This window comes from Rhea pennata, chromosome 17 (assembly GCF_028389875.1).
Source record: "Rhea pennata isolate bPtePen1 chromosome 17, bPtePen1.pri, whole genome shotgun sequence".
Lineage (NCBI taxonomy): Eukaryota > Metazoa > Chordata > Aves > Rheiformes > Rheidae > Rhea > Rhea pennata.
Window position 1 is genome coordinate 6324530 of NC_084679.1, and position 23517 is coordinate 6348046.

The window sequence follows — 23517 nt, forward strand, 5'->3', positions numbered from 1 at the left end:
CTAACTAGTTGGAACAAAATGATCTTTGATGTAGTTATTTTTTAATTTAACAAGCATTTAATTAGTTTCTGTCAAAGAACATCAGTGCCTATATCAGCACTGGCTTGCAAAAAAAAAAAAAAAAAAAAAAAAAAAGCATCCTAGATAGTTGTACTATTCTTCTTCTTCTTTTTTTTTTTTTTTTTTTTTGGGGGGGGGGGTGTGCAGTTCCAAAGAAAAGGGAAATGGCTTTGGCATTGGTTGGAATGTAATTCCATGCAACACTTTTGTTTCTAAGATTTTCATAGCTAACTATTAAGCAGGATTAGCTTAATTTCTAAAGCAAAAAGTACACTGCAGTTGTGTTTGTGGAAGATGATTTTGGGGCTGCGTGTGTGCGTGCGTGCGTGTGTGTGTGCGTGTTATGAGGTGGCGAAAGTCGTGCATATGGAGGGGGAGCTATTTGAATTACTGCTGGGTTTTTTTAAGTTTTTATTTTTTTTTTTTTTTACACTAACTGTTGTGAAACTTGTTCCGGTATTTTTGAGCAATTTAAATAAAGTTGTTGCTGCTGTAGTAGTTGCTTGCCTGATCATGTTAGATGTATTTTTATACAGACTTTTAAGACTAGCCTCTGGACATACTGTGTGGCACGCTGGAGTAACTTCTGTGACTATTCTTTTCACTCTGAAAAGCTCCTTTCCTAGCTTGAGGAAAACGGTACCAACCTCTTTCTTGCCCCTAAGGTTTGTAATGAAGAGTATGAGGGTGTGGGGGGCAGGTGTGTGTGGTTTTCTCTTCTTCTTTTTCCTCCCCTCAAATATTTTAATCTTAGTGAAGCTACTGGCATGTGATGTTTCCCTATTCAGTACTTACTATCTCTTTATTTCTTTCTTTAATTTCTTTTAATTTGTTCCTAGCTGTCACAGGCATTCATTCTGATCTGGTTCCTGGTAGTTGAGGTCAGTGAAGAAGCTAGTGCAGCTGTTGCCTAACATGAGCTATGGGAGGGTAGAAGCTGAACACTGCGCACTGTTTCTTCTCTGCTTGGGTGCAGTATTTGAGCATTCTGGCTGCACTGTTACTGTTTATTTACTTAACAAATCTTCTTTCAGCTATGGTGGGTGTTTTTTTTTTTTTTTTTTTTTTTTTTAAGAGCAGAGTCTAGAAATCAAGAAGGTCATACAGCAGCTATACAAAACATACTGCAGTCTACAAAATATCAAATTATTTATTTATATAAAATATATTACACAACATTGTACACATGCACACACCCACACAGTACTTTACCACACACTTAGGCCAGTTATTTTTTTAATTAAATGTTATAATCTAGCACACAGTATCTTACAATAATTTACATTATCTGAAGACACAATGGGGAAGCTTTGATCATTCATTTACAAACCCTCTGTAAATTACAAAAAGAAAGGCAGTCTGAAAAGTATGTATAAACAGTAAAAACAATTTACAAATGGACAAAAATTACAAAATAGTCACAGCCAATGACTGCCATCAATGTGTAAGGTTTTATTATTATTTGAGATGCCAATATTGTAGATAACTTAATTTTTCAGTTGTTGCAGCCTTTTTACTGGCTACGGCTTGTGTACGTAACAGTTTGGGGTTTAGACATGCATTTTAGTGTGAATCTGACATCAGCAATATGAAAATGCCTTTTAACTGAAGACTGCACCTCCACAGGAAAGTAAAAGGGGGAGCAAAACTTTTTTTCCTGGTAATTTTAGAATATTGAACCAGGAACTTGAAAACTGGAGTTTATGTAATTGAGACTGTGGGTGCATTCTCTGAATAACTTATACTGTATCTGGGTTTAATTTAGTGATTATGTTGACAAAAGAAAGCCAGACAGGGGTGTTTTGTTTTTTCTATGTTTTTTTTCTTTCTTTTTTTCCCCTTAAAAAAAAAAAAAAAAAAGCATATTGCACAACACTTTCAAACTCCCAGGAGTTACATCAGACATTGAATGGAGTCAGCAACATAGTACTTGATCTTAAATTACCATGTCTTAGGGAAGATGAAGACAGTAGAATACACAGTACATACAAAGTATACGCTGTATATTTATTAGACAGTACAAATCATTGTGCATTAATAAGGCAAAACATCAAGGCGGCTTAAACTAGGAGTTTCAAGACCATCTCTTTGAACCATCATCAGTGAAGAGGGTTTTCTTTCCCCTGCTCATAGTTAAAGAAAACTAAATGCTGAGCTATATCCAGTGAAGTTACAGGTGTGGAGGTGACTTCAAATCAAACAGTGGTCTCCTTCTGGTCTTATCCCTCAATTTTTTTTTTATTTTTTTTTTTAAGCAGCAACAACTCCATTTCCTTTTCTTGCTAGTTTGATTATGCAATTCACATGATTCTATTGATGTCAGTTAGAAATGCAAAGGTTCGGTAAGTAAGTTGTACTGCATAGTCATGAAAGCCCTAGTTTTGATGTTTAAAAAAAAAAATACACAGAGTGGAAGCTTTACAGGTTGTCCAGGAGTACATGAATCATTTCACTGCACCAAGCTTTTTCAGCAGTTTCTTGCCTTTGGAAAGCAGACCCTTTTTCTTTTTCGAGGACATATCCCTGCCTCTCCCAGGACTACCAGAACCCATAGATGACGTAGGTGACCCAGAATGGAGATGAACTGTGGGGGATGGTGCTCTCCTTGATGTACCTGTATTCTCAGGAGGAACCTATTAGGTACATTGTTATAATTTATTGAATGTTTGAAAGCTTAAAAGCTATTAGCATCAAGAAAGTTGGTAACATCACTTGTCCCATTACCCACTTACTTAAATAAAATGTCTGGTTCATTTTTTTTGTGACTTAAGATACCATAGGGATTTATGGAAACTAGTATATAAATTTTGAGGAAAAAAAAAAATACAGGCAGTAGGAAATGCACACGCTATTAGAGCGCAAAGTTGATCACACTTTTAAACAGAGTTGGATACGCTGGTTTGGCCATAGTTCTGGCAAAAGCCAACAAAACTGGGTTTGCTTTACAGTACTCTTGACAGTGAGCACAAAAATGAAGAGGGACACTTGTAGCTATGGATATAAGAAAATTAAAATGTGTTAATTGCCACAGATCAGCAGTCTGTAGAAGCCAAACCATTTCCAGAAGGAACTACTGCAAATGCTACATAATCTCCCTCCCCACTTTTTTTTTTTTTTTTTTTAATGTCCCTTTAAATGCCTTTTCCTTAAAATTAACTAGCATATTTGTATACATATTTGAGAAGATGGCACACTGGCTTAATAGAAAAGAAAAAGAAAAAAAAGCTAAAAATGAACCTTAATTACAATCAAAGAAAGCTTAAAGACCCTGACTGCTTGTGTATGCTGCAGCTATGAGGTTGCTGAGTGAAAGTGAAGACTTGTACGATAGAATGACGGCATTCCTAAAGTATTTTTAAATAGCGCTATATTTTCTTTTAATCATCAAAAACACTTCACTGAAAAGGCTAAAAACTACTTATGCTAAGCCTATGGTAACTACAGTGCCCTGCTGACAAAACATGGTACTATCCATTAAGGTATTTTCATAGTAGAACCCATGTCTTATGGACCCCAGCTATTTTATATTTAAAACATTAGCAATTAACTGCCTGGTTGTGCAACAATGAATTAAGCAAAGGGGCTTCAAGCCAACTTTGATTTTAAATCAAGGTCTAATTCTAATGAAAAAAAAGAAAAAAAAAACTTAGTAAAGCACCCCAACGTACACCTGAAGATACCATATATTTAGTCTAATGCATCCATTGAGCTGCATATTTCATATCAAGACTTCTATTGCATTGGTAAACCAAACAAATGCTAGTATTTCACGTGTGTGTATTTTCTGGAAATCCTAGTGAATTTCAGCATATGAAGGGATCAGTTTTTTCAGAATTGTTGATAAGCAAATGGGGTATAACCAATCATGGAAAATGCAGTTTAAGGCAGACAGCTTAAATATAGCTATATTTGCATTTAATGAGTTTTAAAACCAACTATACCCTTGTAAACTACAGTACTTATCAATCAGCTTACATCATCTCGTTCATATGCTCTTTAAGGGTTGGGGGTATTGTGCTTTTCTCTTTATATAGGTTCTTGGATTTTGTACATCTCAGGTTGGCTAACAATGCAATATGCAGCTTTTGTTTGTAGGGTAATTAAACATCAAACTCTCCTTTCTATGTAAAAACAGAAACATTTAGCTCATGAAGAAATATGTTCCAAACGTTGACCTTTATAAAGTGAGGCCTAATTCACTAATTTCTAAGAGTTCCTTTTTATAAAGGATTGTCTCTTAAAAAACTAAATTGATTTGAGTATATACAGTTAAAGTATACAGCCTGTTGTTCTGTGGCCAATGATTTTGGAAACATATTTCTTCTTTTTTCCCCCACAGTTAAATTTCAAGACTTGCATTAGATAGTCAGGTAGCTTTAATTGATATCATTATTGGTATCTTCAGTTGCTCACTTACGTGAAGGCTACATTGCCTTATTAAGGTGTGAAATGAACACTCTTCTTCTGTTTCCAAGCAGATGAGCAAAGAAATAAAAATATATATAAAATATATAATATATAAAGGTATTGCAGTGATGAAACAAAACCAAAAATGAGAGATTCTAAACATGACTAGTCTGTCATAAAAGAGAAGTCCGTGGGCAGTTTAATGCCAGTTGGAACAGGAAATCTTAAGGGTTAAAAGACAAACACTGTCAGTTGTATTTACAATTTGTATTTGGAGGAATGCTTGTACCAGTCTGTCATCCGCAAGGACTCTTGTTTTCACCTATGTATTGCATGTAGTAGGAATACCTTAGCGGTGTTAAGAAGTAACTGTTTTCACCAGGGAAAAGCTGACAAAACTCAATTTGTAATTGAGATAGTCTATTGACTGCAATTAAAATTTAAATTTAGATTCTTCATTTACAAACATTTGCAACATGCTGGTTTAAGGCTAAGCAAAATCATTATTCTCCAATGTTTTATATATTTGAAAGTTAAATAATTTAAAACGGGGAAATGGATTTAAAATGGTAAAAGTAATGTCTAAATTATATATGAGACAGAATGGAATGGAAAATAAAGATTTAAGGGTTTCCCTTATTCAGTTGCTTACCCTTTTTGCTTTTGCGCGCATCGGCGTATCTTGAACATAGCGTGAGGGTGCATCAGACAGATACACTTCAACATCATCAGGCACTTCTTCAAGAAAGTTGGAAGGAACCAGCCCCTTCTGTCCATTAAGCTCACCCTATATGAACAGTTTTCTACTGAGTGAATATTACAATTAAATCAAACGTAGGCGCCCAAGAAGTTAAAAACTTCTAATGGTATTGTTCAAAGCCAATGAGGAAGAGGACGTATGCACCTAAGGTTACATCACACTATCCAAACTAGAGTCAGGCTTGTTTGTGTCTGCTAGATTTTCCTGTTTCTGTAATTTAACAGTGATTGCTATTCATCAAAATACGTGTCTGTAATTCAAGATGATGCTAAAATGTGTATCTTAAAGGTGTTTCAAGTACGCTGGCAGTTTCAAGTACTCTGTTTTTTTTTTTTTTTTTTCTCCAAGTGAAGTATCATGCCCATTAGGAAGAAGTCATCCACATGCACATACAGAGACATGTGCAATCAAAATACAAATGTTCCAGCCAAACTAAGTGAGTCCAATTTTGCCTGTAAAATGCTAGAGGCAGCACTGAGCTGTATGAATAACAGTCCATAAATACACGTGTGTAGGTGGCAGGAGTGAGCCATCTTTAGTCCGGTATTGGTCTCTTCTAACTGAGAGTGTCTTTTGGGTTCCACTACAATCTGCACAGTAGTGGAGTGTTGTGAGGCTGGAGTCTGATCTTGGCTTGCTAAATGGACTGTTTTGTAAGCCTGTTGCACAGCTGGAACATGGGAGTAATGCTACTAACCCCATTTTGAAAGTGCTTCCAGGTATACTATATAAAGTTGCTTAAAAAAAAAAATAGGGTCATACCTATTGATACACAAAATATCAAGATGGAATTGTAACCTTGTGTCCAGCCCAACCCTCACTTAGTAATTCATGCTAGCAAGGGTTGCTGCAACTGAGCAAGTCAAACTGACAGTTCAAACTGACAAGGTAAAAGCCAACTTACATAGTAAAATCCATCTTCATCGATTTCACCGAAGACAGTAATAATGTCCCCTGTGCAGAACGTAAGCTCAGCCTGCGGAAAGAGGAACGCGTGCCAGTTCATATTGTGCTAGGTAAGTAACATTGGTGAAGAAATTCTGGTGAAACTGAGCTGAACCATAAGAGCAAAATCCGACACACCTACACGATGGGGGGGGGAGGGAGGGGTTTGCTTTTTTTCAAGCATTGCCACCTCTAGGAACGTCTCTCGCTAGGCTCTAGATACCCACAGGAATTCTTGGGACAAACAAGCTGAATATGCCCAGTCCTCGGAGATACTCAGCACCCATCTGCAGAAAGCCGGGAGCACCCTCAACACCGACACGGGCTCTGCGCTGCACAAGGGGTTGAACTAGCCGACTTCAACGGGCCCTTAATGACAGTCCCGTGGCGAGGACAAGGCTCGGCTCTCTCTACTAACGGATACAAGAACAGCTGAGAAACACAACACGAACCAAATTGTGGAGACAAACCAGATTCTTTTTAGTAAGGGCTTTGTAACAGGCCTCTCCAGGCTCTTACCTGCAGGCTATATATGGGGCAGAGTATTAATTTCTTGTGGTTTAAAATTAATTTATTTTTTAAATTTCTTGTGGCCATGGAAAAGAGGAAGAACAAATAGTGTTGTTCGCAACGTATCAGTGCAACATTTTTGATTTGTTGCCCATATTACTTTGTAACACTCTCTAATTTAGGATCAGATTTGGTTCACTGTAAAAAAAAAAAAAAAAAAAAAAAAAAAGACTCAACTCTGGTTCATTTTTAAAATATCAGGGCCCAAATATTTCTAAAATGCAGGTGCAGGACTCAGTTCCTCAATTAAAAAATTTCAAATTAATCTACACACCAGCTAAAAGATGTATTAAATGATACCTGAAGAAGCTTCTAGATACGCAGTACTTTGCTTCACACTTTGAGTGTAGCCTGACAGTTCTACCACGGTGCATTTAGTTTACACCTAAAATAGCATCGGTGACTGAGGAACTTAACGATGTAACATCAAAAACAATGTAAAAAGTGACTGCACTGTTTGATTCCTTTGTTGCTGAGGACCAATATGAAGAGATGGGAGACTGCAACCATGTAAATGGAAGATAAACCCATGATGAAGATCTAGTTAATGCTCAACAGTTGTTTAAAGTATCATTATGGTTTTTTTAAAAGGATTATAGACAAGATAGATTGCTGAAAGCTCTGTGCAACAGTTAAAGAAAAAATGTAATATAAATGCTGTTCTGTTGTAAAATATTGCTGTTTCGGGTGGGAGGGAGGCTTGTTTTCTGGATGAAAGGGAGGTTATAGGCATTTAAAAAGCATGCTTCACACTATCAGTTTGTCAGTGTGAGCTGGGATGTTTCTAGGAAATAATCATCCTCTTACCTGGAAACATACACGGGAAATTTGAAAACAGTAGTTGGGGAAGACGCATTCCCTTCAATTTATAACTGTATGTTTTTTTCCTTTATACGCTTACTTTACATACATACATATATATATTGCACAACCATGTATCCATAAATGACTAAGTAATGCATTGAGCCACACTAGATAAATCGTACAAGGGATATTCCTTGAATGTGTTTGAACAAGAACCATAAATAATTGTGCAGTGGTCATGAACCTTTCCTAAATACACATCTGTCTGCAAACATCTGATCAATGTTTGTATTATTCAACTTTATATTATTCTTCTATACGCCAACTACTGTATAATAATGCTAATTTTAACTATGTATTAACTAAATTATGGATATATAACCTTAAAAAAAAAGGAGTAAATAGTCCCGTCAATACCTCTACATCAACATTAGGAGAACTTTCTCTTGGATCGTAATCATACAGCGCCACCATCCTTCTTGTAGAAACTGAATGTTGTCTGCCACTCCGTCTGTTCCTTTCTGTTCCAGTCATAGGGAGAGGGAGGGAAGGAAAAGCTATCAAAGTTATTTTGAAAAGACAAAACAAGGCACAGTTTTTCCCTGTGTCGTTTTCACAAGAGTGCAGTAACAAACTCCGTATTTTCTCTAGTGTAATGGTAGGTGGCCACAGATTACCAAACCTATTAACACAGATACAGGTTTCAAAACAACACGTGCATTTCAGAAATAACTGGACAGCTGGGTTGCCCTCATTCTTCTACGACACTGAATCCTCTGAATTATTTGCAAAAATAATGTTCAGAAATTTACAGCAATCCTTGGTTGGAAGAAACAGATGTTACCAGGGTTTATAAACATAAACGGTCAAAATTCTGCTTGGTTTCACTTTAGTCAAACTTCCACATTTAGTGACTACTACCTCCCATCCACCTCCAATTTATTAGGAATTCTGGGCATGGGATTATTCTTCTTCCACTTTCTGCGATGTGACTGGAATGAGAAACGGACATTCGCACAGCTGTCCCAAGACAAAAGAGGTTTCCATTATGCAAGTAGTCTGCAATATTTTCAAGACTCTATCACTACAAAACCACATTTCAATTATTGTTTAATTTTACAAATTTCCTTTGTGGGGAACAAAAGGAAAGGAATAAAACTTGCGATTTCCAGGAACCGCATGAAATGTTTATTGACCAATATTAAACATTTATGGAGAAGTCCAAGTTGGGCTTCATTTTAAATCTGAATGATACCAGGATGATTCTTGCAGATGGCTGCTGTAGCAAGGGAAACAGGCTTGTTAGTACGACTCACAAAGAGGCACTGAGGGCAGGTCTGAGGAGCCGTAGGAAGTGCGACAAAGGAAACCTGGGGCGAGGAGGAGCCCTACGACTGGTCCAGCTCGAGGGTGAGCGTTACGGGCTCAGCTAACGGAGGAGCAAACACCGAGTGTGGCGCGCGCGCAGCGCGTTCACGTCGCCCACCAGCTAACACCGACGTGCTCGGCCAGAGGAGATCACTCACTTCTGCAGCACGGGGATTTGAGTTATTCTCCCAGCTACCAAGGCAAGGGATTTACACAGAACACGGGGAGAGATCTGCAGCGAAGGCATGGCCTGTACCAGACGGGGGACCCATTCCCCCGTTTCCCCAGAGCCTGGCCAACCCACACCTAAACGTCTCAGATCAGCACTTCCCACTTTGATGTACTTCTCCGGCACAAGAGAATGCCCAGCGCTCAGGGACAAGGGGCCCTGTATGTAATTGCTACGTGACAATATTCTCCAGCTTCTGGTTTGCAAAAGATCAAAGGCAGAAAAATAAAACTAGACAGGTCAAGTCATTTCAGCTAATTTACAGCTTGAATCAAATTATTGTTTCTTAGCACAGACCTCTTTTAGACTTTCTGGATCTGCGGTGTACAGAGCGTGTGCTCTCTTTGAAACGGTCACAGCTGACTTCAGGAAAGGAATGCATACAAATAAAAGAAGAGAAGATATGAAGCTGTTCAAAGTTCTGTTTTTTAAGGATTTAATGTGGGCAAAGGATTAAGAAAAATATAGTCATATGAACACAGTATGTTAAAGTGTCTGATATGACATTAAAAATGCGAGTAACAATATGAGACAGACTGGCAGTTTTGAGCCTGCTTCTGCTAACAGATCCATGTGGGTAGCCTCAGTGACAGCAAAGGTCTGAGCACATGGATCTGTTTGCTGTGCTGAATTTGTTCAGTTTAAAATTAAGCCAAACTAACTATTCTGTCCAAATTCATTAGTAAGAGAGTTCATTTCTTTTAAAATGTGACTAGTAATTTTAATTCATGCTAGAGACAAAATAAATGATGCTTTTAAAGTGCTAAAATATTTAAAGGTGAACTGCTGGGGGTAGGTTGCTAACAGCTCTCAGAAACATCCAAGAGTGAAAAAAATCGCTTACAAAAATAAGGAAGGGTAACTTTTCTAGCAAGAATTGCCTCTCCCTCTGTCCAGGATTAAGGCTTTCTGATTTCTCAGCTATTTCAGGAAATACTGACAGTTGAGTGCAACAGAAAAGAGCCAATTACATTAGCAGCATATGACCCTTAAAATAGACAAAATATTCAAATTATGGGGAGTTCTGTAAGTAACCAGTTTCATTTTCAAGGATATTCTGTATCAATAACTTGTTTCAAATAAGGATGTAGCTGATCAAGCAAGTTATTTTCTGTATTCAAATGTGACCTCAGGCTAGAATTAGAAATAAATTAAGACACTTACTAATCCAAACAGACCCTCAGCTGAATTTATTGAGGTACCTAAAGTAGGTTAGGTATCTATTTCCAAAAGACTTCAAACGACGTAGATCATATTAACAACTATCTTTGAGGAATAATGCTCTAGACAGCTAAGTGATTCAGGCACATCTGTAAGTCCTACTATGTGCCTATCCCAAGTTTTTGGCTTTTAAAGGGACATATAGGTATGTGCTATACATACAGCAGCAGATGTGCAGTGGCATTTACAGGTGCATGTGGGTAGCAGTATTTGGTAATATTTATATGCCATAAATAAATGAATATACAAATTTGAAAATACAGCACTTAAGAACTTAAATCACCCCTCCTTTTCATGGTGGACTGAGAATTTTTAAATATCTCAGTATCTTGAAAAAAACCCAACAATTTGTCTCATATTTACTAATAAGATTTTGGAAATGATAAGGTTTTATTCAATCTAGGAAAACAATTGTGGAAGATTTCTTTGTTTTCTAGCAACCACTTTTACAGTTCACTTTTAAACAGGACTGAACCGATTCCAGCCCTTTATACTCTCTGAATTATGTTGAAAGTTTTAAAACATATTGAGATAGTTGTATAAAACGTATCTTCAGAAGGAAATGCAAGTTAAGATATTTGCATGTGTATCTCCGTACAGTACTGAACCAATGATTTAACACTACTGATTCATAGCAGAGAAACACTTGGTCAACCTCTGCTTTTTAAAGGGTTTGTTATTGTAGTATCTGTAAAATTTCCTAATATCCCAAATTATATTGTACATAACCCTTTGCCACCATCCCTTTAAATTACTGGTAAAGTAGGAAAATGTAGAAGAGTAAAAAGAACAACAAATAAGTGATTCTTTTTATGCTTTTCAGCAGTGAGCATATCACAAAGCACCTCAGCACAGCACACTCCAAAGCACAGGCATCTTGTTCTGTGTCTAGAAATCTTTCCAGTGACAAAGTAATAATAATAAATAAATAAATAAATAAATAAATAAAATAACAGGTGCAGTAGTGAAGATACAAGTCCTCATTTACAGCAGAAAGTGGGACCAAGATTACATGTTGAATAAGGTCATCCAGACACTGACACAGAATGTATCCCATAATGGAGTAAATTGCTGTAAAATTTAGATGCATCTGCATATAATAAAAACAAAAGGCAAAGCAGATCCAGCCAAGTTAATAGCACCCAAAAGTTAGGTGAAGCATACGTATTTCCCCTTACCTATTTTCTCAACTGGTGTGTTCAAAGGAAGAAAACCTTGTTTTAGAAGCTGATCCATCATCTCTTCATCATCTGCTTGGATCTCAGAGACCATATTACATGGGATAAGGCCAATTCTTGTACAGGTTTCACCCCGATAGAATCCATCAGCATCTTTGTCCCCATAAACCTATTATTCAAAGAATAATAATGTTGGTCAATCAAAGTTTTATCATTTATGATTTTAATACAGTAAAATGGTTACTAAGTCATAGAGGGCTACAGTTTAGATGTGAATATATAATATCTGTTTTTGAATACTCATACTACAAATTTTGAACTGTTAATTTGTGACTTTAGATGCATCAGCAGAAATTACACTTTTTTGTTAACAATAAAATGCACATAAAAGTGAGAGATACTTCCTTTGCGTGGCAAAAAAAAAAAATACACTTAATGGTTTACACTGATGTTTACGGAATTATTCATATTTCTTGAGGTACTATGCTCAATATTAACTAGTTGCAAAACTGAGCTAAAGTTTTGCTATTTTGAATAGAATATCCAAAAAATCCTGTATCACAACTAATATACTTGATATATGTAGTCACTTAAGCTCTGCTATTATCTTTTCAGACAAAATGAATTAATGTATAAAAATAGCACGGATTTTTTCAATAAGAATAGGTAATTCCAAAGTTTGTCTTAACTTCCAAAATGTAGACAATTCATAAAGGCTACTAACGATAAAAAGGCCCAATCTATGACTTTATTATAAAGGAATGAAGTTCTTAAGGCCAAACTAATCATTGATTTTAGATTGTTCCTTGTTTAAGCACCACAGTTTTCTCTCTTTACTTTTAACCCCCCCACACACCCCAAATCAATCCCTTCCATCCAAATCAGTTTGTTAAAACTGATCTTTAGAGAGCCTCAATTTTCTGAAGCTGGAACATTTTTCAGTTTTAGTCGCTACAAGTACATAACGTCCCCGGCATTACTACTGCCTCACACAGTGCAGCACACGTGACCGTGATGCATGCACAGGACAGACTTCATGCAGCCTTTGGTCCAGCAGATCCACCCATCATCCACTTACCCACTATGTGGGAAAGGTGTGACAAGTGTTTTGAAAATACGAACTAAGCAACTTTCACAACAATTTGATGAGAAGTGCAAAGCAACAGATGACACAGTAATTTCCATGGTCCCAAATACAAAATAAACATTACTAAAACTAAGTATCTGATGTGTGACCTCTATAGACTTTTCAGTATCAAACCTACCTAGTTGTGAAGAAATAATTAAAATAACCCAAGTAAAATGGTAATTTTTGCAAAGAAAAATAAGTTTTTATATCAATTTTCATATTCCTAGCATAATTTTGTATCTAATATTATGTCATATAAAGAGATAAGCAAAATAGCGAACAAATTATTTACCATTAAATACTGTGGTTTAGGTTATGGACATTTGTGTTAGGATCTAAATCAACACAATCAGAGGAAATCAGTATTTTAATAGCTTATGTTGCAATTTCATCTTGAAAACTAGTATTACTAGAAATGATTTGATTTATTCAGATTTAGTTTCAGATCACACTTAAATCTGAGTTACCCCTGGACAACCAGCAGTCCCTCCTTCTCACTACTCCGCTTTCTTTTGCATCAGATGCATTAGACAAAGGGCTGCAGAATTAGACACTTAGAGCTGTTGACTGAAGAGAAAAATCTGTAACTTTGTTATAATCAAATCAGCAAGCTGAGATAGTTCACTGTGCAACTGCACAATCATAAGATCTGCGACAAGCTGCGGTCAAAGGCATGGCTAAGATAGGAGCAAGAGTGGGACAGCTCTTCCAGTGCTGACGTGTGCTTAATCAAGTCCCTAAATACCTGAGGCAATATTGAGATTTTTGCCTATTAACTAAATATTTTAAAGTCATTAGCATCAGATACTACATTCTAGCTCCAATAAGAGCTAAAGCCTGAACCTCGGCAGGAAAAAAAGTCTTGGACTCTAGTCACACAAGCTGCTTTCTGTGCAGAGAACAAAGTGGACCCTGTTTGTAACACTGGTCCTTTGTTTCTTTTGTTTTTAGATCCCACCTTAATGATCTGTCCTTCTTTAAATGGCAGCTCTTCTTCTGCAGCATCAGGGTTTGGGGACATTGTCAATGGATCGTAGTCAAAGAGAGCAACAAATATTCGAGTAGAAATATCCTCTGTGCCAGGATCTGTTTCTGATTCTTCATAAATATCTGGAGAAAGATGGTCATGACCACCATAGCCATCTATGAAAGTGAAGTCAGAAAAGAACAGTTCAGTAATACAAATTGGCCAATGTTCCAGTTCATATTTGAAAAGAGTTTGGCATTTTAGTGGAAAATATAACTCAGTGCATATCATATGAAGTTTGAGCATTTTTTTAATGTTATATTTATACTGAATGTGGTCTTATGTACTACACCACATTAACAATTACACACGTTAACATAACTTGCTAAAAAAGCATATTTTGTTAGGTTTACTAGAGTTGCCATAAACTAAGGAAGTATGTAAAAGTGACATAATCATGAGTCCTGTAGGCTGTAAAAATAACCACGCTTTGGATCCACCTGTTTTCTAGCACAGGTGCTTCTGCTCTTCACAGACACATGAAAGCACACCCCAGCTGTGTTGATATACCACGCTTTAGGCACCATTTAAAACATGGTTATAACCTCCTCTCTCCAGATAAGCAAGAAAACACATTTCATCCCAGGGTTGGAACTACACTACCCATAATTTAGTTTAAAAACAGTCAAAAGCAAACATAGCTGTGCCCCCAAATGACACCAAACACTAACAAAAAGTGTGTTAAAATCCAAAGGAATGGTTAGGTTCGGCCTTTAACTATAGGCTCATTAGGAAAGATCATCCATGAATATCACAATACTGACACTGCACTAAACTCCACTGCAGGGAACCAAATCAATTAGGACATAAAAAGTGAGAACTGACATTTTGGCTCATACATATTTTAGACATTTCAAGTGACCTGAAGAACGCATTTAGTTTGTGATTCAACAACACATTTAAGGATGTATTTCAATAAAACATCTAGGTAAAATAGCTAAAAATGAATGTTTTATTTGACAGCTTTCAATGGCTTTTAATTTTATTTTGAAAGAGCACATAGCAGCACTTTCCCCAAAAACAGGCTCTTTCAAGACACATGAAACTGAAGACCCCTAAATTAAAGCACTCAAAATAAAAGCCACTTTTGAAAATCTTGGCTTATTGTGCAAGTCCCACTAACTTCAATGGGAGTCTGGTACTTTTGATATGTTCTTTACTGAATCAGTATTTTTCATCTAGTTTGCAAGATCTTTATATGGTAAGTTGAGAATACAATGGTGTGATCTACAATGAAAATGCATTAACTATTTCAGATCTTTAACACACCATTTTCATACTGATACAATTTCTACTGTAATCAACTCTTGCAAATTAAAGACTCCCATTTTTGGAAATAATTCAAACATTTGTTTTAATATTGTTGATAACATTCCTCTTTTTGCCTCAATGTCAGATGCATTTTATTCAACATTTGACATTCTTAAAATACTGCAAAAAAATTTCAGAGGGGCACAGCTTTGAGGGAACAGCTACTGACTCCTGGGTCCAGAGCGCAAAAAAGAATGTGAATAGGGGAAATGCAGAACAGCAAAAGGGTAGGGAAAAAATTCCAGCCAACAAGCTTTACGCAGACACACAGCACAAAACGGAGGAGTGGAAGAAGGGCATGTATGGGACAGAAAGCAATGGGACACAAGGAACGGGATTCTTTCCTGTTGGGTTCCCCTTCCTATAGTCGGGTTGCCATTTTATGATTCATCAGACCCACCAGGCAGTGGAAACAGGGAGGTTAAGGGGTGTTTTCTTTTCTTTTCCTTTTTTTATTTTTTTAATTTAAAAGATGGATTTCTGCATCAAACTTCAACTGCAGTTAATAGGAGTTACATGCAAACATGAATTATAGCCAAGTGCATCTCAATTAGAAGCACTGAACTATAACAACTCTGACTCAGAATAGTTACATTTGCTTCAGTTAAACAGCATGCAAACATCTCGAGTAGCTAGCTCATTAGCCAGTTCTGTCAAGAATGTGTGTATACACATATATACACATGTATACACATATATATGTGTGTATACATACACACAGAGAGATATAACCATGTATGTAAAATTGCAGTCTTTGCATGCCTCCAGCCAGATTCCCAACCGGTGTAAATTAACATAATTGCACTGAATTCACTAGATAGACACTGATTCACACAAATTGATGATTTGGTCAGATATGTTTGCTTTGAAACCCAACATTAAATTACAGTTTATCTAAACTTTAAGGGCCCCTTGCAAAAAGCTGAATGCTCTTCCCAGCTCTATATATGGCCTAGGCTGCTTCTATGCGTTGTGTGTTAGACACTTCAGTTCACTGTGTTATGAGCTACGAAAACTGAGTTGTTGATCATGTAATGATTTCTGTGCTGATGAAGCAACAAATACTATCAGTAGTGGGTATAATTATTACCATACTCACGTAATGCAAGTTACTCATTATGGTCTAATTATTCCTAAAAATAATAATAATTTTTTCTTTACCAGGTGACAGAGCCAAAAACCTGTGTAATCACTGTGAATCAACCTTTAGCCCAACTGGTAGATCAGAATAATGTTTGGTAACACTTCTTCTTACTACAGGTCATGGGGTTGTGATATCCAGCTACTGTTCAACCCTGTCTAGTCTACATGAATCAAGTGGAAATGCAATTGTTTTGATGAATGAGTGTTTAGGTATATAGAGTAAATACTGACTGGCATTACTAGCAGCGTAGCTTCACAGAGGTTCATGCAATGCAGTGTGCTTGGATTCAGTTGAATATGGAAAGGTGGCTGCACAGCACTTTCAGAACAGATGACTAAGGGCCGGAGGTCCCTTACAGCTGAGCTGGCAAAACTTACCTGAGAGCAAGGCAGACAAGACTTAAGAGCTAGTTCCCCTTGCATTGTGCATTGCATGCAATGTTGTCATACAGAAACCGCACTTGTTAACACGCAGCTCTAAAATGTGTCTGTCAGAAAGGATGAATAATGTTCGGCATACCGTATCTATATTCAGAGGCCATGGTACGCTGCTGAGGCCATTTCTTGTGTCCACCAATGCTGCGATAATAAGCTTCTTCTTTTACAGGTGAAATATTTCCCTCACTACCTGACCGAGACCGACCGCCTTCACTGTTACTGTCCATTGTAATTTCTATGGAGAAAAAGGGAATGATCTATTAAAACATATTGTATAGTCTCCTTTGCGGTGGCTCCGAGGGCAGGCTTTGCCTACCTTCTTTTCTGACTCACATACAGTACGAAGGCTAAACACTGCATAAGCTTTGCCAGATGTCTGTCTCAGCATCCAGAAATACTTCAGCAGGGGAATCACAGAAATAGACACCTCCTTTTTAAAAGCATCTTAACTTTGTGCTTCTTAAAATTCACATAGGGTAAATACTGTTAGCTCTATAGGTAGGAATCATCTTTTATTATGAGGTTTAAATAATCCTACCTGCCAGATCTGCAAGGTCAAGAGCACTGTAAACTGTGCTTCACCTTCTAAAGTATACAACCTAAAAACAAAAATTAGTTAATTTACTTAAATCCTACCTGCAAAAAGATACTAATCCAAAGTATTTGTAAATTAATTAAAAAAATGCCTCAAAGAATTTAAGTTTCAGGATGATTTACAGAAAGATTTGATCACTGGAATCCCAGTCACACTACATTTTTGAAGGTCCTTCCCACTAATTTAACTCCCCAGAGCTACATAAGGAACTTTCCATCACTGAAGCAACCTTTTAAAGCTGCTGAAAAACTCAGTAACTACTCCAGGCATATGCATAGAGGAACAAGCTAGGAAACTAGGTAACCACTTTTTTAAGCTATATGCTGAGATCAGTAAGACTGTCATTTATTGAAGCAGTCTAAAATTTGGCTTAATCTTTCTCTCTTTCTTTCTTTTCATGTCATTCTCTCTTTCACCCTTTGCAGAATTTCTTATTATAATGACAGAACCATAATAGCTTCCTTCTCCTAAAACCATACTTGCAGCCCTTACTCATGGGAAATTTTCTCACTACTCAGCAGGAGTTTTAAACAGTGGGATAAGTTTACACAATGCTCTACTATATGCTTTTGGATGTCCTACTTGGGACTTTATTTACTTGGGATTTTATTTATCTGACTTGCTGATACATTTCATAGCTTCTAGATTTTTTCCAGCAAGTTTTCAGGAAGCAACTTTTGTGCAGAGTTTCATACAGTGTTTATATTTGCTTCAATTATTCTCAAAGTGATTTGTTCCAGTACGATGTTGAAAGTGAGAAATAATGCATATATATCTTTCTGCATTTTTAGTAACTAGTCTATTTAGCCAGAATTAGGACTCTTGAAATCTAAGCCCCATACATCATCAGTTTTACAGCAAATTGTTTTTTTGTTTGATACTGAACATAGTGTTCTGTAGTTTGTATGTTATCAGCATTACACAATGTTATAATTCATTTCTAATGCAACTTCCTCAAAGAACATCTGTGTATCATACTTAGCACAAAATACACTAATTCATTCTTTATGTTCCACTGAAAGAAGTAAGATATTTCGTTTGCTGTTTAGTTATCTGTTTGAGCACAGATGATTATAAGAAATTAATTTCTTTATCTCATTCCTAAGACGTTGCTCTTGAACTACTAAACAGCAAAGCCATTATTTAGTAGTCTCCATGTTTCAACTTTTTTGACAGAAAGTGAGTGCTGATATGTTTAATCATTTCCCTTGTCTTTTATTTAAAATCAAAATGAAAAGGAGACCCAATTAGTTCAAACAAATCTGATTTAACCCACTCTCCTGCTATTTATGAAAAAAATGTTCTAGCAGATAAAATGAAAGAGGAACTTAAATACATAACCAGTTTTGAGTAGTCTAAATATATAAAAAAAAACCCTCCACTCTTCAGGGAGGAAGACTGCTTTCAGACAAAAAGAAAAGAGACATTAAATTCTAACAGACCAGATACCATCATCTGAAAGCTATTTGGTTCAGCTAACAGTAACTTGTCAGCAGAAGCACAGAGGCTCCCTGGAGTTAATTCTCCCCCATCCCCTTTTTGTACTAGTGTAATTCCATTGACATCTGTGAAGATAATTCTGGTTTATACCAAGATATGGGAGCAGAATGAGACCTCTCAGTAGCCACACTGTATTGCAGACACTAAGAAAGTTTCATGCGTTACAGCTGTGTCCTTCTCATCTATGATTTCATTAATAACAATTACTATTCAGCAGATACCGAATAATTGTGACCATTAGGAGAATTTTTCTTTAAGTTTAGAGAACAGCAATTCAATGTAAGCCTATGAAAAGGGAAAAATATTTAATACTTTAAAATAACAGCATTCCTTTATGGTAAATCTCTGTACTTCTGACAGTCCCAATTTGTGACATCTTTCCCTCATATAAATGTCAGGTAAGAATTGCCTGACACTGCCTCCTGGTCCTCCTGATGATGCCTGTAATATTCACAAATTAAAGTCCACGTTAGGAACAGGGACCAGGGTGATTTTATACCTTCATGGAAAAAATTTCTGCTAATATTTCACAGAATAATTCCTGTACCTGTTTTGCTTATGTTTCCTGACTTTATGTGTGAATATTCCTTACTTGTTAGCGTAGAGCTCAAGTTTTAACAGATACGTATTTGTCCATCATGTCTTCATTCCATTATCTTTTCTGCACTACTTTTTGGATTTTCTGGTATTCACTGACATATATTTTAAGTCATGAGTAAACCAGAATAGAGATGATTGTTAGAAACAGCAAATACAGTAATGCAAGTCTACTAATTTGTTGTATTTAACAACTTCCATTTTCTCCTGCTTAATTCCAAAAAGTAGTTAAGAAAATGGAAAGTGATTGCAAAATGATGGAAATGAATGGAAAAATGGATGGCTGAATGGATGGCTGAATGGATGAGTGATTGTTTTTTTTTGATTGTATAGTAGCTTGCCTGCATTATAGTTTCCTTTTAGGTAAGATTTGATAGTATCTTATCTTAACCAAACTTAGAAAAGCTCCAATGCTCACTAAATTCAATGAAAAGACTCCCAGTGATGTCAATGGCTTCTGATTCAATCCCAGTACACTTGTATTTAGTTCATATTAAGATGGAGACACTTTTAGTTTCATTTCATTCCATTTAAGAAAATAAGAGCAACCATGCTTCAAGATAAACTTCCACTGTTTCTGATTTAAGGACTGCTTTCCCAACTCTGAGGCTGCAAAGCACAGAAATGCACCAATCCATCCAACTAACCAATGGAAGGGACCAACATTGGTCGAGACCTTTGTGGCACTGCACTGCCATGAGAGGACCTTCGCCCTGCATGCTCCGCCCTTTCAGGCCGTCCTGCAGATGATGGATTACCTAAAAGCTAAAAAACAACAACAGAAAAAACAGGTTTGTAAGTTACATGGGTGATATCATTATGGCTACATGATTGGACATTATTATGTTAATCACACTTGGAAGTATAAGCTCTAAAGGCAACTAAACTTAGTTTTTAACTGAAAGGTTAGCTGAAGAGTTACTGTTGCCTAACAAACCTGCAAAAGAAAAAATGGTTCCCTGAATTATGGCAGAGTTTTGCAAACAGCAGTCACATATCAGAACAAAAAGAAAAGAAAAGAATTGTTTTGGAAACATTCTTTTGCCTTTGTTGTTGCTGCTAAGATGACATTAAGATCTCCTGAAGAGGGGTACAAGCAGTCATTAGAGCTGTGGAGATCGGACACCACTGAAAAGTTAAGCCTGTTCTGGTTTCAGCTACACGGTTTTGTCCAGTTTGCAGCATGTGAACAACCGTACGTTCTTCTGTCTTTGCAAAAATGGCTTTTCTATAACGACCTTCTGTTGTTAAAGCCTTTTAAAGGTCATTGAAACGTGCAGAAGGGAATGCAGACATACTTCATCTCACTTCACAGCTGTTTCTTTCTGTTCACTACTTTGAAGAACATGTTGCTATTTTAATAACTAAATGATCCTATTTTAAAGGTCTCCAGGGTTTATCATGCAGCGATGGAGATTAATACATCTTGGGCACCAATTTTAATAGGAGAAATTGTAAAGAATCATTTCAGAATAAACTGCTGGGCTAGAAGAGCAGGCAGCTGATTTCTATTCTTAAAACACATCAGATTCGAGATTTCCACTCTGGACTGTTGTAGACTGAGACAGTAAAGCACTTGCTTTGGTCTTTTGGGGAGCAGGGAAGCCTAAGGATGCATCTATCAAAGCATGGAGACTCCACCATAGATTAATGGACAGAAATGCAAATAGGCAAGATCACACACAGGCATCCTTGAAAGCTATGGATCTGCCCTGGCCTCTCCCTTTGGATGAAGCTGTTTGCCTGCATTCTCAAGCAGAGATGCAGTCTGCAACTTCAAAGGCAAGAAGAGATGGTCTGAAAAGGAAGGCAAAGTAGTGACAGTGCAGAGAGAAGGTAGAAAATGGAAATATGATGAACCTGTGACCGCATTTGTCTGGGTCACTGTCACACTAGGGGAGAAATTGCTTGATTCTTGTCCAGAGATGCTTCATGATAAAGAGCATATCCTGAAAATTCTGAGTGACATGAATAAAAACAACATCATGAAATGGAATCCTCAAGACAAACATTAAAAATAATAATTACTGATGAAGTATTTTTTCCAGCTAAAATACAGCCTTTTTTAAAGCAACATTTAGATGGGCAAAATAAAAACAAAGAAAAACAATCTTTTGGAAAATTATAGTTCAGCTAACCCTTAATTAAAATTTAGATTCAGTTGTCCTTTAATAAAAGCAGTCATTATTGTAATTTGTTCTGTGGGAAAATCATTGTAAAGCAAATTATATTGATTTTAGCGTGACACAAAAGAGGACTATAAAGCAAAATGCAGAATAATAAACAAAAATGAATGGGGAGAGGGGAAAAATGCAGCAGATAGGCCCAAAAGATGGACTCTAAAAAGTAATTCAGAAAAAAAAAAGATAAGGAAAAAAAAGAACAAGGGAAAGAAAACAGACTGATTTGGCAAGCAGATTTTAGAAGGAAGATTTATTTCACACACCAGGGAGTCTTCTGCATCTCTGTGGGATGACTTTGCAAGTGGACCAGCTGCCCTAGCTTCAGCCATTTTTAAGTCGGTCTTCCAGCCTCCCTGAACATCTTCATTAGACATATTATCTGTTCTATTACATTTATGAGTCTCATACTTTCTCTCGTAACTGGGCTTGACCTGTTCACTCCTGGGCTCTACAAATGAAGGACCCAGGTCACCAAAATCTTCTTCGATGCTGGTTTGTCTGGTTAAGGTTTTCCTGCGAGCAAGCAATGGCCTCATGCTTTTTCTGCAGGAACAGTTAATAGTCTCTGCACAACAGCTAGATGCAACATTGGCAGAAACTGAATCGCAAGCGTATCTGAAATTAAAACGAGATTCCTCTTCTTCACTTCCACAGTCTAGTCCACTGTCTGGGCTTCTTGATAAGGATCGGCTATATTTACATCCCTTGTCATCTGAAGCAAAATCCTCCATGCCTGCAATTCTGTGCTTGGCTGGGTACCAGAAGTTGTGCTGCTGGTCTTGATTGTAGGACCTAGGTGCTCTAGCATCTCTAGCTTTTGTAGGATTCTTTTTATAGGGCATACCTAAACCCTGCTTGTACAGCAATTCAGAGTATTCACCATCTTCTTCAGCTACTTCTGGAATACTGAAAAGCTTTTTACTGTGATGTATTTGCTGTGAAAAGTCAGGCTGTTCCAAAAAAGTGGCTTCAGTGGTCTTATTCTTATCGCATTCCTTAAGATTATGTAATGTTAAAAACCAGAGAGGGAACAAATAGTGTGTGACAAAAATAAAATGGGAGGGAAAAGGGAGAAGAAAAGAAAAATAAAGACAGAATTAGTTTTAGAGCAATGGCAAACATAAGACATGCAGCTTATTCAGTGAAAAGGATGTCATGCTTTGAATGAGAATCTGTGAAAATAAAGACATGATTAAGAAACTGCTGGGTGTCATATACAACATGAGAGGTCAGTACAAACAACTGGGTGATGCTCTAACAAGAATAAACCCATGCATTCAAAACAAAGTAATAAAAGCTGCATACAAGTTCCAGCATGGTGAACGAGAATGGTATTAAAACACAGCACTAATGCTTAGTATGCTCCTTGCCCCATACCAAATTGTGATTTAACTTTAGTTTGTAGTGATAAACCTTAATCTGAGAATGAAAATTCTATTCTAGTAAGCTTTCTTGCTTTGTACCTGTTAAAGCATCCTATATGAATAACAAAATACTTGAAGATCTCCTACCAGAGGAGAGCTATTTTGCAAACTTGGAGCTCTAGTTTCCTTTGAAAAATTGTAAAAGTTGCACCATTTTTAAAGCTTGGCTTCCACACAAGGAACCCTGAGAAGCAGGCTGCTTTCTGGTGTCACTTGGTCATCAAATCTCTCATCATAATCTTGTATCTGCTTGATAAAACCAGTATTTGAAAATCAACCTACTAATACAAGTAGAAGTTTCTAGTTGTATCAGAAGAAGGTAAAAGCTCTCCCAGCCTGGAACAAATAAGCATTCTGAACATGATAGATTTATTTTTCATTTTTGTACCATAACTACATAAAACGTTGGTTAGTGTTAACAGAATAATGCTATGAGATATCTTTGTTGGCCTCTGAGAAGAGATGAGAATACTGACACAAGAGGTGCTGGTTTAAGAGGTTTATAGATTCTATGTGATGGATATCACCTCTCCTTCTGCTTTATCCAATACCCAGATCATCTAGGTCTCTGGAGACAACAGCACCCAGAAATAATGACAGAATCTTCTTGGAGGCTTCAACAATTCCT

General features: G+C 36.8%; 1 protein-coding gene across 10 annotated transcripts in view; it reads right to left on the reverse strand.

Moving 5' to 3' along the window:
• Positions 1–1239: 1239 nt before the first annotated feature.
• Positions 1240–23517, reverse strand: part of RIMBP2 (RIMS binding protein 2) — a 58942-nt gene continuing 36664 nt past the window's right edge. For 3 of the 10 annotated variants that reach the window (XM_062589872.1, XM_062589870.1, XM_062589869.1), the window contains 7 exons: positions 19930–20047; positions 13630–13814; positions 11543–11711; positions 7964–8067; positions 6132–6203; positions 5120–5254; positions 4456–4524 (listed from right to left, as the gene is read on the reverse strand). In XM_062589872.1, the coding sequence (XP_062445856.1) occupies positions 4498–4524; positions 5120–5254; positions 6132–6203; positions 7964–8067; positions 11543–11711; positions 13630–13814; positions 19930–20047 (810 nt within the window). In that variant the 3' untranslated portion in view covers positions 4456–4497. Of the gene's footprint in view, positions 2694–4455; positions 4525–5119; positions 5255–6131; positions 6204–7963; positions 8068–9440; positions 9507–11542; positions 11712–13629; positions 13815–16672; positions 16826–19929; positions 20048–21728; positions 22461–23517 lie in introns of those variants that run through there. The other 7 variants (XM_062589866.1, XM_062589863.1, XM_062589865.1 and 4 more) reach the window with 6 other exon arrangements.